At 52.1% G+C, this 13,874-nt stretch overlaps 1 protein-coding gene across 10 annotated transcripts in view; it reads left to right on the top strand.

Moving 5' to 3' along the window:
- Positions 1–6,181: 6,181 nt before the first annotated feature.
- FBRSL1 (fibrosin like 1) overlaps positions 6,182–13,874 on the top strand; it is a 219,830-nt gene continuing 212,137 nt past the window's right edge. For all 10 annotated transcript variants that reach the window (XM_031948361.1, XM_031948358.1, XM_031948365.1 and 7 more), the window contains exon 1: positions 6,182–6,514. In XM_031948361.1, the coding sequence (XP_031804221.1) occupies positions 6,203–6,514 (312 nt within the window). In that variant the 5' untranslated portion in view covers positions 6,182–6,202. The remainder of the gene's footprint in view (positions 6,515–13,874) is intronic.

The raw sequence follows: 13,874 nt of genomic DNA, 5'->3' as shown, positions 1-13,874 counted from the left end.
TGAATGATTCCCTCAACAAGGAAAACTTTACAAAGGAAACTTGAAGGATCCTAAATCACTAATCAATCATTTAGTAACTGCTCACTTTGTGCTAAGCATTGTATTTCACAAAGAAATGGAAGACCTTGAGAAGATTATATTCTAGGAAAGAAGGGAAAATAAGGAAGGAGGGTATTCCTAGCCTGGATAGAGACAGGAGTAAGGGTGAGGGGTTAGGGGGCCGGCCAGCAATTCAGTTTGGTCAGAAGGGGCGAAGCTCCCCCCAAAGCTACAGCAGATGATGAGAGGAATGAGTAAGTGCTCAGCCCCTCAGCTGGAGAAGAGGTAGAAGAAGTAGCACCGGCTCTGGGCTTTGGCCCAGACCCAGCTGAGGAGGCTTCCAGCCCCCTTCCAAGGAGCTCAAAGTTTAAAGCTGTTAACTGAATGGGAGCCAGATGATTAAGTAGAATGGAGATCATTTAAGGTCTCCATTTTGGTTCAAAATTCTCTTGTTTCCCAGGTGAATGAGCTGGTTTTCCACTTCGAATTAAGATTGAGAGAAAGATGCCCTTTCTTCCCACCAAGATTGCTCTCTTCCTAGCCCAATTCACACAGTTAAGTACACAAGAGGCACACAAAAGGCACTTGGGGTTAGTGGATAGGATTCTGGGCGTGGAATCAGGATGACACTGATTAAGACTACCTGAATCCCCTTATCCCCTGCATAAGTCACTTAACTACCTCATCTGTAAAATGGGGATAAAAATATTTATAGTATTTATCTTACAAGTCATGGAGTCATTATAAAGATCAGATCAGGTAAATGTCTAAGGCATTTTGCAAGCCATAAAGAACCCATATAAATGCCAGTTATTGTTATTTCTCCCCAAGGAAAATTAGGCAGTAGGAATTGTGGATGCTATTACTGGAGGGAGGGGAAAGAAAATAAAAGCTGCTGAGGACAGGGGAGATATGGCTAGGTGGCTGTAGAATTCAGCATTGATGGGGTTATTTTGGTCCCTGAAACCCAGTTCTAAGGGACCCTAGGGCAGAAATTGGGGCAGAGGCCTCTGGGGCAGCAATAGAGGTTGTACCGGGCTAGAGAATTGCCTGTTTTCACATCTATCTGCTTTCATTTCCCAATCCATTATCATTCACCCAGAGTTATAATGTGATGAATATCATTGTGTGCAAAGCCATTTGATGCAGAGAAATCACTGTAGCTGTGGCTTCTATTTGCAATATAAAATTGACTTGGTTGGTAGGGAGTGGGGGTGGGGGAAGGCAGAAGGCAAATCATGCAATTTATCTCCAATACAGTCTCCCTGGAAGCTTGATTAATAAAATTCAGCATCCTGACGTTGATTATTTAATCAGTTCTTTGGATATATGTCCAGCAAAAGTGTATTTAGCCACAAGGGTTGGTAAACATACATTTCCTTTCAGATGATAAATGGTCCGGATTTCACCTTACTCCGGAGGGCTTTCAACCCTGCCCATGTCCCAGTGCTCCTCACACATCTGCTTTGACACAATCACTCAGCATGTGTCCCACCTCCTCCAAAGGAGATCAGTTAAAACAAACAAAACCAGGTAGGGAAGGCAAGTACCTTTCAAATAATTAAAACCCTCTAGGAGGGTTTTAAGAAACTCCCAGGTCTGTTTGGTTCCCCCATCCTCGATGGCCAGTTTTGAAAAGAACTGTAGGGGGATTGGTAGTGAATATTGATGGTCTCCCCAGGAAAATTTTAATAAATTTTGAAGATAAACTACTTGATCTCCTCTTATTTTTCTGCTAATCTCTCTCTTTAAGATCCTTGATCTCACAGAAAAAAATTACTTTGGAATTTAGATGAAAAAATGAATTGTCCCTTTCCACCCAATATTAAAAGGTAAGTTGCCTCTGAAATTACCAAGAGATTAGTTGTGGGAAAAGAAGCTAAGTGGAATGAAAAGCTCTCAGCCCAACTCCAAGCGCTCAGTCACTCCCAAGGTCTTTTCTACTGGTGGTCATCTCTTGGAGGCTAGCTGTTGTCATCGTAACCAGAGCTAATCTTACATAGTCCTTGACATACTTTAGTTTATTTCAGGCACAAAACAACCTTGTTAGGGAGATGGTTGTTGTTCAGCATTTTTAGTCATGTCCGATTCTTCAGGACCCAATTTACAATTTGTTTTTGGTAAAAATACTGCAGTGGTTTGCTGTTTCCTTCTCTAGTTCATTTTACAGAGGAGGAAACCGAGGCAAATGGGATTAAATGACTCGCCCAGGGCCATGCAGATAGTAAATGATTGAGATTGGATTTGAACTTGTTTTCCTGACTGCAGACCTGGAGCTAGCAAGTGTCAGAAATTCCTAATGACTCCAGACCTAATATATCACAGTTAAATGCTTTGCTCCAGATCATCTACATAAATGTTAAAAGTGATCCCAAATCTCCTTGACTCCTTCTAGCCTCTATTCATTCCCCTGAAGAAACTCCCTGCCTGAGATGTATGTCATATTGTATTTTTATTTATTCTGTCAAACCTTTGTCAATTGCATTTTAATCTAGTTTCCTGCAACATTTGGGAGCTTGTGGCTGGCCCGATGGCTTGGAGTCTGATTTAGAATTGGACTCCAAGAGATCCGAATTTGAATCCTGCCTGATTGGGGAGGGGGGATCATCCTGAGCAAGTCATACAATTGTCAGCCTGTTTTCCTCATCTTAAAAAACTGGGGGACAACTCCACCCAAACCAATATTAAAATAGACAAAAATTTTAAAATAATATAGAAAAATTAGTTGTTCTGTCTGTCTCCTGCCTCTGAAGTCAATTCTCTGAGAGTTGGAACTCTGACTCTTTTCATCCCTCCTTCATAACTTCTTTACAGGGTGAGTACTGAAAAAAGAGGGGGGATGTGGGATGGATGGAATTCTACTCACTCAAACTTTTGGTCAGATAAAGTGCCATTGGGAAGTCCCTGGCTTCCATACCAGTCCTCTGTCCCATTTTGTCACTTCCCATAGCTCCTTCTTTTGCTCTAGAACCTTGGTTTTGGGGTGGTGGGCATTGGGTACTGTGTCTCTGGGGTTCCCACTTCAGAGAATTGTGAACATCTTTATGAGGCACTTAGTAGTAGGAGGAGCTTCATAAAGGCTTATTCCTTTCTCTTCGTTGCCAGAGTCTGTCCACAATGCTCACATACTTAGTGGGTTTTCCCCACCCCCAGAACCTCCTTTAATTTCCATTGCTGTCAGGGAGTCTTTCATACATCCCTTAAAGCTTTCCTCATTTCTTCCTTTACCTTCCCCCTTGGTGATGGAGAAGAGACACCCTCAGTCTATGTACCTCAGGGAAGGGTGAGGAGGGGGAGGGGGCACCTTCCAGGTGCCTAACTGCCTTGGGGCCCTAAGCGCCTGGAGCAGGCCCCATTTTCTGGGGCCCCAGGGAATTATTCACATATCCTACCCTTCTCATTTTGGATTTGTCCTGGAGGATGCTTCAAGTGCTAAATCTCTAGGAATAAGAGAGACAAGCGGGAGGTGGCTTCCAGGTGTGTGTGAGATGTTCTTGGCCCAATTTTCTAGGGCCCCTCACAATCCCACCCCTTCACCTTAATGGGAATGGGGATGGGGTAGCAAGGTTTACCACAGGTGAATATGTCCTGGAAGAGCAGGTTGAAGCATTTGGGATGATTCAGCCAGGGAAAGAGAGTGCCCGACTGGGAGTCGGGGTAAATTAATGTTCTGAAAAATCCCCCAGTTCACTGTCTTTGACACTTACTAGCTGGGTGCTCCAAGTATAAATCCCCTAACCTCGCTGAATGCGCCTTATTCCCCTCCTCCCCATAAACAAATCCCTCCTAATAATAGCTCAGAGTAACTACCTCACAAGGTTGTTGCCAGGCTCAGAGGTGTAGGGGTAGAGGGACGGCGGCAGCAGATCGATGGGGGCCAGTGAACAGACAATAAGGGGAAAGAGATGCGCCCTTTCCGGCTCAGGATGGGCCCCCTTTGCACCTGTCCGCGGGGGGAGATGGGTCCATCTGTACTGAGGGACCTGCCTCAGCTGCAGTTGATTTAGGGGCCCCGGCCCAGAGCCACTGGCCTGGAGGGCTGAGGAGCACTGGGGGGCTCTGGACAGGCTTTTTTGGGGGGAGGGGGGCTTTTTCCAAGCACAAAGCTGAAGGTCCCTCCTCACCCAGGGGGGCAGATGTTGTTCTTTGAGACAGAATGTGCTGGCTCATCCAGTCCCGGGGAAGGAGGGCATTTTCTCTCTCCGGTCCCCCAACAGGGCAGCAAAGTCAAGCATCTTTTACAGATTCAATTCGCTCGTCTGTAGGACACCTAACAGGCTCTGCACCTAGGAGCCCCGCCGGGTCCCATCTCGGGCAAGGGGGGCTACAGCTCCCTCTGAGGGGTGGGGCCTGGTCCTTCAGAGATTCCCGTCACACTCCGGGAGGTCAGGACTTGGGCCACCCAAGAGGAGAGCGGCCCTGGATGGTCCCGACACCAAGGGCTCACCTGCCCGGGGGAAGCTGCCTCGGGGGCGGACCGGCGAGGAGAGGGTTAACTCTGCGGGGCCCCCAAGAACGGTCCGAGAGCCCGGGGCTGTGGCGCCCCCTCCCCCAAGCTCCGTTAATGGAAAACACGGTCCCCGGAGGGGAGGGCTCTCTCCCTCCTCGGAGCCTGAGGACGCCCGGGGAAGGAGGGGTAGGTGGGAGGGGCCGGCCAGTGGGAGTTCTGTTCCCCTCCTATTTTGAGAGGGCTCGGGAGGCTCCGGGCACGTGCCCCTTTCCGACCTTCACCCCACAAACCAGGAGGCGCCCGGGACTCCCCGCAGTCACCGGGGCACCCTCCAGAAGGGACGGGGCGGGGCGAAGGTGGGGGGAAGGAGGTCCCCCTCTGCCAAGGGGCGGGGCCACAGCGGGTTATTCCAAACACACGGCGGGGGGGGGGGCCGAGATGCCTGATTTCCAGAGGGGGCGGGGCTGCACTTGGGTTCTCCCCGATTTAGGGGAGGGGGCCCCCGAAACCCCGAGGAGCGGACCGTGTCGGCGCTCCCCCTAACTCAGGGTCTCTCCAGCCTCCTCTTCGGGGAGGCAGGGGGACGCGGAGAGGTGGGTCTGTCTGGGCGGGGGCTGAGGCCTGGGGGAGTCGCCCACCCCCCGCCCTCCCCTGGGGACGGTAGGAGGCGGCCCCCCGGCCCCGCCGCGCCCCCGCCCGGGCTCCCCGGCCCCCGAATAAAGTCCCTCACTTCCTTTGGTAATTACAGGCTGGCGGAAATACGTCAGTTGTTATCTGCTCTGGGCTTTGCTGCACTGTACAATTCAGAAGGAGAGGAAATTTCCCCCCTCCGCCCGCCCGCTCGCCGCCGCCGCTTCTGGCCCTTTAAGAGCCCGGATCCAGTCCGGAGAGCCGCCGAACCGGGGGCAGCGAGGCGGGGGGGCCGCTCCCCGGGAGGAAGCGTCGCGGGCGGGGGAACGACCATGGGGAGACAGACCCCCGAGCCGCCGAGGGGAGAGCGACCACGCTGAGAAGCTTCCCGGCCCGAGGCAGCTCCGGCGGGGGGGGGGCGCTGACACCCCCGCCCCGCCCCTGCATCCCCCCGAGACCCTCCGGCCGCTGCCCCGAGACGGATGAAAGTTCCCGAGAGGAGTGGGGGGGAGAGGCCGAGCCGGGGCTGTCCGCTGCCCCCCCCCGCGGGCGTGTGACCTCCCCCCTCGGGGCTTCGGGAGCGGCGGCTGGGGCTGGGGCAGCGCGGTCGGGCCCCGACCCCCCGGCCCCGCGCGGCCCGCGCGGCCCTCGCTACAAAGTTGCAGAGCCCCCGCGTTCCGGATGGAATCGTGTGTTGCAGCCTAGTCCCGAAGGCGGAAAGAACGAGGGCGCGCGGGCGGGAGAGGAGACGCCGAGGGGAGAGCGGCGCGGCGCGCCGGGGAGCTGTGCTGCTGCGGCCGCCGGGCTGTTGACTCCCCGACGTTGGGGCAGTGCTCGCGGTGGGGGAGGGGTCCTCCGCCTGGCCCCCCGCTCCTCCTTTAAAGAGCTTCCTCCGGGGGGAGGGAGACGCGGAGTTAGACGGTGGGTTCTTTTTATTCCATTTTTAAAAAACCGTCCTGGGGCTTGGAGTCAAGGTCACCGAGCCGCTCTCCGGGGGCTGCGGCGTCTAGCCCCGGCGGCTCCCCGGGGGCAGCGAGGAGGACTGCCCGGCGTGGGGCGGCAGGCGCGGCCGGGGCCGTGGACATGGATGGGAAGGTCCGCCAGAGCCGCCGGTCTCGCTCCCAGAGGGACCGCGTGAGGCGGAGGGAGGCGGCCGCCCGCGAGGCCCGGAACCAGAGCCCGTCGTCCGGCTCGGAGAGGGAGCCCAGCCCGGGCAAGGAGAACACGAGCCAGAACTGCGCGCACCCCCGGGGCGCGGCGGCGGCGGCGGCGGCGGCGGCCGCCCCCCGGAACGCACGCCCTCCGCGCCGCCGGCGCCGCGAGTCCAGCTCCCAGGAAGAGGAACTGATCGATGGCTTCGCGATCGCCAGCTTCAGCACCCTGGAGGCCTTGGAGGTAAGAGCGGGCGCGTGGCGGGGGGGGCCGAGCCCCCCTTCCTCCCCAGTCTGGGGGCGCAGGCGGAGCCGGGGGGAGGAGGTCGGAACGGGAGGGGGCTGTTTCTGGGAGGCGGCTCTCCCGAGCCGGACGCGCCCCTCCTAAGCCGGGGTGCCCCGAGGCTGTTTAGGGGCCCACGCGTTGCGGATCGTCTGGTCCATCGGGTCCATAAAGTCCCGGACCCGGTCCGTGGGGCCGGCGGGTTAGACGCCTCTGCCGAATGTAAACACTGACTCCTCACGCCCTGCACCGCTCGCCCCGACCCTCCGGGACTTGGGGAGTCGGCGAGGGGAGCGTCCTGTGGTGGGAATTTCCTGAAGCCTCCGTTGTGGGGCAACGCTCCCCTCCCGGATTGGGGGGGGGGGGGAGAGTGAGGTTCTTACAAAATACTGTCCATGCCCGGAGCCGGGCTTTAGGCTGGGCCGGGGTCACCTGTCCCTGTTGGCACCGGGGGATCCTTTTAGACCCTGCAGTTCACCAAGGCCCTTTGCCTCGTGTTGCCAAATTGTTACTTTATCTGCCGCCGGAGATAGTGGGGAGATGGATACTGTGGGGTGTTTTCTGGGGATGAGATGTTGAAATGGCCGATTTCCACTCCCTCCTCCCCCCTCCCCCTCAGTTGAATGGTTGTGTGTTTAAATGGGAATTATCTATGGGGGTGACTTCTAGAAAGTCCCCATTCGTGTTGGCGACATGTTCGCCAGGGGTTAATAGGTTGTCCAAAAAATGTTGCTCGTCTGGAGAACTTATTCTGAACGATATTTACTGAGCACATTCACCTCTTCTCGTCTGAACTCCTGAGGAGAGAAGGAAATGAAATCTTTTCTGGAGGAGGGTGACAGGCCAGGGCTGGGCCTGGCTTGGAGTGCTTTTGGAGTAGCTTGTGGTTCGCTGCCCCATGGGAGGTGGGGTTCGGGTGTGTGTGAGGAATCTGGGTCCCGGCCAGGGCTGAGCCTTGTCCAGTCCAGAAGCCTGGCTGGGGGAAATACCTGCTCAGGTGCTTTTCCGAGGCTCTGGGTGTTGGCTGCACTCGGGCTATCTGTCAGTGGGAGAGCTCCTGCTAACCTGAGCAAACTTTGCCCTCTCTCTTGTTGCTGCTAAGGGTTGGGGCTTGGCTTGTTTTGGTCTTTCTACCATTTGTATCTAAGGAGATTAGCGGCTTTACTCACCTCATTTGATTCTGTCTGAGGTAGATAGATCTTGAGGTCGGGATTTTTATTCCCATTTTACAGCTCAATCAAAGGAAATGACTTAGCTTGAAGTGTGGGGCAGGGGGAGATAAGGTCTTAGTCCTACTCCCCATGAGGCCTGCCAGTTTTTTGGGGGCCTCCTTGGCTTTTCCTTCCCCATTTTTTCGACTTTAGGAATGCCACCCAAAGTGTCCTTGTTTGCTACTTAGACTTGTCTGGACTATGGCTCAAAGATCACAGGATTTAGAATTCCCCAGGATTCCAGAGAACTGGTTCAAGTCCCTTCCCTTTTTACATATAAGCTGGGCTCAGCTTGTCAGATAGGGTTTGACTAGCCTTGGAAAGCTGGAGAAGTCCTTGAGAAGGGTGGGAATTGGACTGTCTGTGACTCTGCTCCCTGAATGGCCTGGTCTAGACCAGTGGAGTTTGCTGCCGTGGTTAGAACCCTTCTTGGGGTATAATCATTTACATTTTCCCCCTTAGAAAGGAAGCTCCTTGAGGACAGGGTTTGGCTTTTTGCCTCTTTCTTGTGCCTGATACAATTTAAGTGCTTTTTGATTGACTAAGGAAGAACCACTCCAGCTATGTCATCACTTTTATTTTTAGAAGTCTTGCTGATCATTTATTAAGCACTTATTGTATGCCAGCCACTGGGCTAAGCACAGAGCTTTCAAAGAAAGGTAAAATGATCACCTGCAAACTTGGTGTTAAAATAACTTGATGATAGACCCATAGGATTCAGAGCTAGACCTCTGTTTTTTTACACAGGGGCTTCCTAAGATTCCATTGAATCAAAGCTTCTGGCTCTAAATTTTCAACCATTCTCTATCCATGTATCTGCTTAACCTTCCTACTAGATGATAAATGAATAGAGCTTTTGGGGCATAGTAAATGGAGCTCTGATCTGGGTCCAGAGGAGCATGGTTTGAATCCTGCCTCCCACAGTTACTAGGCAACCTTTGTTCCCATAAGGCCCGGCTCAGATTGGTCACTTTCAGGTTCGCTCCTGCAAAGTTCCATGTCTGCTTGAGCTGTTATTATTTATTGTTACTGACTGGCTGTTCCATCCTCTCAATGGAAATCGGGCTCTGAGAGGGACGCCCAGGAAGGCAATATTTGTCTGAGGTGTCTGGATTGAGAGTGACATTTAAAACAGAAAGCTTTCTTGGGGTTAGGGGAACCACTGATGACTAAGAATAGCCCTCCTCTTAGTCATACTGAGAGAATTTGAAAATGCCCAAACTTCCTGCAGCTCCCCAGCATCAGTAGCCCAGAGGGTTAAATCTAAGGACCTTTCACCCCAGCCCATTATTATTTAATGGGCTTCGAATGGAAGCTCGATGAGGGCAGGGGTCAGGTGGCTGGACTTGAACCCAGGATTTTCCATGAATGAGTCCAACACTACCATAGCACACTGCCTGATGTGTAGGGGTAATCAGTTCTTATCGACTGACTGTGGAAGCATTTCTCTTTTTTGTAAAGGATGGGGACTAGAACGGGATGCTGATTTCAATGGGACATGCTGCTAGATGGGTAAAGGCAGTGGTTCTCAAAGTATGGTCTAGAGAATCCTGGGGATCTCTGAAACCCTTTTAGAGGGTCTACAAATTCAAAAATAGTTTTTATTTCCAATATGGTAAATGTCTATAAATATAATCCAGACAAACAAAAACGCTTTGGAGAGATCTTCAATTTTTAATAGGATAAAGATACTGAAAACAAGTTTGAGAATCACTGGATGAAGGAGTATCTGGAGGCACCAGGCTATGGGAAAAGAACTCGGATTTAGGAAGTTCAAATGTTACCTGATCCTGTGGCTGATCAGTGGCCCCCAGGACTAGACTTAATCCCTTGTATTTCTCTGACCTCTGCCCCCTGATTGCAAGGATCCAAGGAGAAAATATCATATATATGAAACATTTTAAAACCTTACTTTTCTACTTAAATATTAGCTACTATTAGAGAGTGCTAGGTATGTGTATCATTCCTACATTCAAAATTAGGGTCTTTTAAAAAATTACTTTCCTTCTCCTTGCCCCCTAAAAAAAGATCACTATTTCCTTGTTAGAAAACTGGGCCCTACAAAGGGTTAAGTGACTGGTTCCCCAAATCCCTCAGTAGTAGAACTGGGGTTTGGACTAGGACTTCTGACCCCAACTATTTCCACCATCCACCATCCCCCCCCCACTTGTTTTGGATCTTTTGTGACTCATGGTACCTGTTGGAAGTCTGCACTGGGCATGCCCATTGAAAACATTCCCCAGAAATTAAGGCTCTGGTGTTAGGTAGGTCACACTGCTTTCTGAGGAAGGAGAGACAACATCCCCATAGAGGGATCCCCCTTTTCTGGAGTGGAGTGACTGACTTTGTTTCTGAGACCCCTCTAGCAATCTTCTGAAACCTATCCTCCCCTTTTCAAATGCATAAAATACACTGAATTGCAAAAGAAACTAATCCTATTGGAATGTAATTATCCAGAAAAGTTGTGGGTTTTTTTTTTTTTTTTTTTTTACACACAAAGTCAAATTAAGAAATCTTGTTCCCCCAAAAAGTCAGCTGTCTTCCCCCGCCCTTTAATTCAGCCTGACAATTATGAAGCATCTATTGTGTAGAGGCCCCCCAAAAGCCATATCTCCTACCTTCTGGGATCTTGCCTTCTGTTCTCTGATCTTGGCACCTTCTTCCAAGCCTTAGATTTCTTGGGAAGAGAAGCCCTAGCTTGGAGAGAAATGGGGGGAAGGAGGAGAGAATGGCTACTGGTACACACCAGTTTCCCCCAAGGTTCCTTCAGCTTGGGAAGATCAGTCTGGACTCCAGATATGGTGGTCTATCAACTCCTCCCCTCTATTTGTGGGGATCAATAAGTCCCTATATCTAAAGCTTTCATCCTCAGGACGCCCTGAATTTGTGAGGGCACAAAGAATAGGATGAGGATTGAAATGTTTTTCCTTCATTTTTCCTAATCCTGGGCAGTCCCATTTCTTTCCGAGGGGTACAAGATGCTGGGCTTGGGTGGGAGGATGCCCAGGAGGCTGTGGGGGGTAGGATTCGGAAGCCCTGGGTTCAGATCTGGGCTTGTCTGCCTGGTGCCCTCAAGTCACCTCGGGGCAAGTAATTTACTCTTTGAGAACCTTTTGTCAAATAAGATCTGTGATCCCACGGATGGGGAGCTTGAAGGGTTGTTAATAAGGGATAGGAGCCTGCCCCACCAGAACAACAAACAACAAACTGCACGCTTCCCAAGCTAGGGTTGGGCTACTGTACACAATCGCACCTTGTGTGCTCTTCAATTTCCATGTTGGTCTGTCATTCTCTGGTATTCTGCCTGTACTCTGTCATACTCTGGTAAATGCCTCTGAGATTGAGATCTCACCACAGAGATCCTTCTCCCTTCCCCTATGGCCCTTAGGGAGTTTCTGGAGATCTGCCACAGATGGAGAAGAATCTCTCCTGCCATCACCTGAAGCTCAGTTTGTCCTCCTGTAAAAATGAAGGCTTAGGATAATTTCTGAGACTCCTCTCAAGTGCTGACATTTTGTGTTCTAAAGGGCCCTCCCAGCTCTGTGTTCCAAGGCTCCCCTAGCTCTGATTGTTTTCTAAGTTCCTAAGAGCCCTCTTATCTCTGTGTTCCAAAGTCCTCCCAGTTCTGACCTCCTGGGTGCTAAGGCTTCTCCCAGTTCTATGTCCTGATACTTTGTCCTGAGACCCTGTATTCTAAGAGCCCTCCCAGTTCTGTGTTCCAAGGCTCCCCTAGCTCTGATTGTGTTCTAAGTTCCTTCTAGCTCAGACACTGTGTTCTAAGGGCTCTCTTATCTCTGTGTTCCAAGGCCCTCCCATTTCTGATGCCCTGCGTTCTGAGACTTTCCAGCTGACATTCTGTGTTCTAAGGGCCCTCTAAGCTCTGACATTCTGTTCCAAGGCCCTCCCAGCTCTGATACTCTGTTCTAAGGCTTCTCCCAGTTCTCACACTGTGTTCTAAATTTCCCCCCAGCTCTGACATCCCGGGTTCTAAGGGTTCTCCCAGTTCTATGTCCTGACACCCTGTATAATGAGCCCCCTTAGCTCTGTGTTCCAAGGCCCTCCCAGCTCCGATACCCTGGGTTCTAAGGCTTTTTCCAGCGGACATTCTGTGTTCCAAGGCCTTCCCAGCTCTTACACTGTGGTCTAAATTCCCTCCCAGCTCTGGCCCTGTAAGTTGGGGAGCTGTGAAATGAAGAGTTCCTGCTCAATGTGACCCGAGAGGGGTCAGTGAGACTGAGAGGGGTAGAAGGGCCTGGGGGACTAAGGAAGTTGGGTCATTGGAGCCCATCCGGCTGCCCAGGGAGATAAACACCCATTTCATGCAGATGAAACTGCTAATTGGGTTTGAAGCTGGTTGAGTGAATCACGGGAGAAGTATCAGATGGATGTGGAGATGGCATTTAAAGGAGCTTTGATCCTCTCCGCTGTTCCTTTTAAGTAGGAAGAGTCTGGCTAAAAAAGGAACTTGGTCAGAATGCTAATGAATCCAAGTCTCCAGCACCAATTGTTTACTAGAAACTGCTCCAGATGAGACAGATTTCTTTGGGTGCTACCCCTGGGGGGGTCGGGCGCCCTCCCGTCCAGAGCTTTGCGAGATGGTCTCCCAGGGCCACTTTCTCTGCCTCTAGCCCCGGTTGCCTGTGGCAGGATGGAAGTCGACCCTAGAAGGGCACTTCTGGGACTCGACCGGGCCTGGCATCCGGGCCCTGGGTTCAGTCTTGCTAAATATGAGTCAGTCTCTTAATCTCTTTTGGGTTTTCCTCATCCCAGGAAAATGAGGGAGGGGCTTGAAATGAAGATCCATTACTTTCTCTTCCCCTCCCCCCTTCCAGCTCCAAGCTTTTGATTTTCTCCAGGACAGACACTGGGCATTCTGCTAGTGGGGGAAAAATGGACTTGGCCAGCCTTGGGGTGGGGACTGCCCCCCTAGAATGGAATCTGAATAATCAAAAAAGGGACCGTTTTCTGATTTAGATGGATAGATGGTTATTATTTTTTAGTGAGTGTTGAAAATGACTGAGAGGCAAGTAAAGTATTAAGGGGGAGAAAGAAGGTTGGACACAGGGCAGAATTCCCTGCCTAGAAGTCAAGCAGCTCTGTGGGAGAGCGCCTGCTCTGGAGTCTGGAGGATCCAGCCTTTGGATCACTGCATGAGCCTCGGGTCACTTAGTCCCAGTTTTCCTACCAAAAAAAAAAAAAAAAATAGAAGGCTGAAGTTGGAGGACCTGAAGGGGCAAGGTGCCAGGGCTATAGAATCTGAGGCATTTTTCCTTTGCCATCTCGCTTTGGTGGGCTGAGTTTTCTGTGTTGGCTGTGGTCTCCTGCTTAAGGGTCACAGTTAGGAGGCTGATCTCCTGCCGCTGGGGCTTCTATCCCCTTTGACCCTTGGCTCTCTGGGAGGAGAGAAACCTTTTCAGAGCTTGGCTGGGGGCCAGTGGCGTTGGGGGCCCTCTGGCTGAGAGGTGGAGGACAGACAACCTGGAAAAGGGAACCTGGAACAAACAGCAGCTCTTTGTAAAGCCCCTTTGGAAAGGCTTGAAAGCAAAATCCCCTGTTATTCCCCCCACAGCCCTTTCCCCCAATAGCAGTTTCAGTGTGTCTGTAAGCCAGGAAGCCCGGACCCTCCCAGTAGGGGAGCCTGTGGAGCCTCTTTACTCCCTGCCTGGGCTCCCTGCACCGGAGGGAGAGATTGACTGGGCCTGGCACCCCAGGCGGGTGTAAGGGCTCAGTCTGGGAGCCCAGGGCAGCTTTTGGCTTCTGGCCCTGGGCCTGGGGGAGCCCGGGGAGGGGGAAGGGGACAGGGGTGTAACAGGCCATGTTAGGGGCATGAAAAACCCCAGTGAAACCCAGGAAAAAGTCCCCTCTGTGCTGAATCAGAGTTAGTCACAGGCAGCCCTTGGCACCGACTCCTGGCACAGCCCTTGGCCTCGCGCCTCGGCTCTTTGGTCCTCGCATTTCCCCGTGTCCGGCCCCAGGACCCACAGAGGCCAGAGCCTTCTCCGGGCCTGCCTGCCCGTCCTGCCCTTTGCTCCCCACTCCCCATGGCCCTCTGGTCTCTCCACCTGCCACCTGAAACACCTGTGACCCAATGACTTGTTCCTGACTTGGAG

Source organism: Sarcophilus harrisii, chromosome 1, assembly GCF_902635505.1.
Source record: "Sarcophilus harrisii chromosome 1, mSarHar1.11, whole genome shotgun sequence".
NCBI classification, from domain to species: Eukaryota; Metazoa; Chordata; class Mammalia; order Dasyuromorphia; family Dasyuridae; genus Sarcophilus; species Sarcophilus harrisii.
The sequence above is the reverse complement of the archived record's forward strand: the minus strand, read 5'-3'. Positions and strand labels throughout refer to the sequence as shown.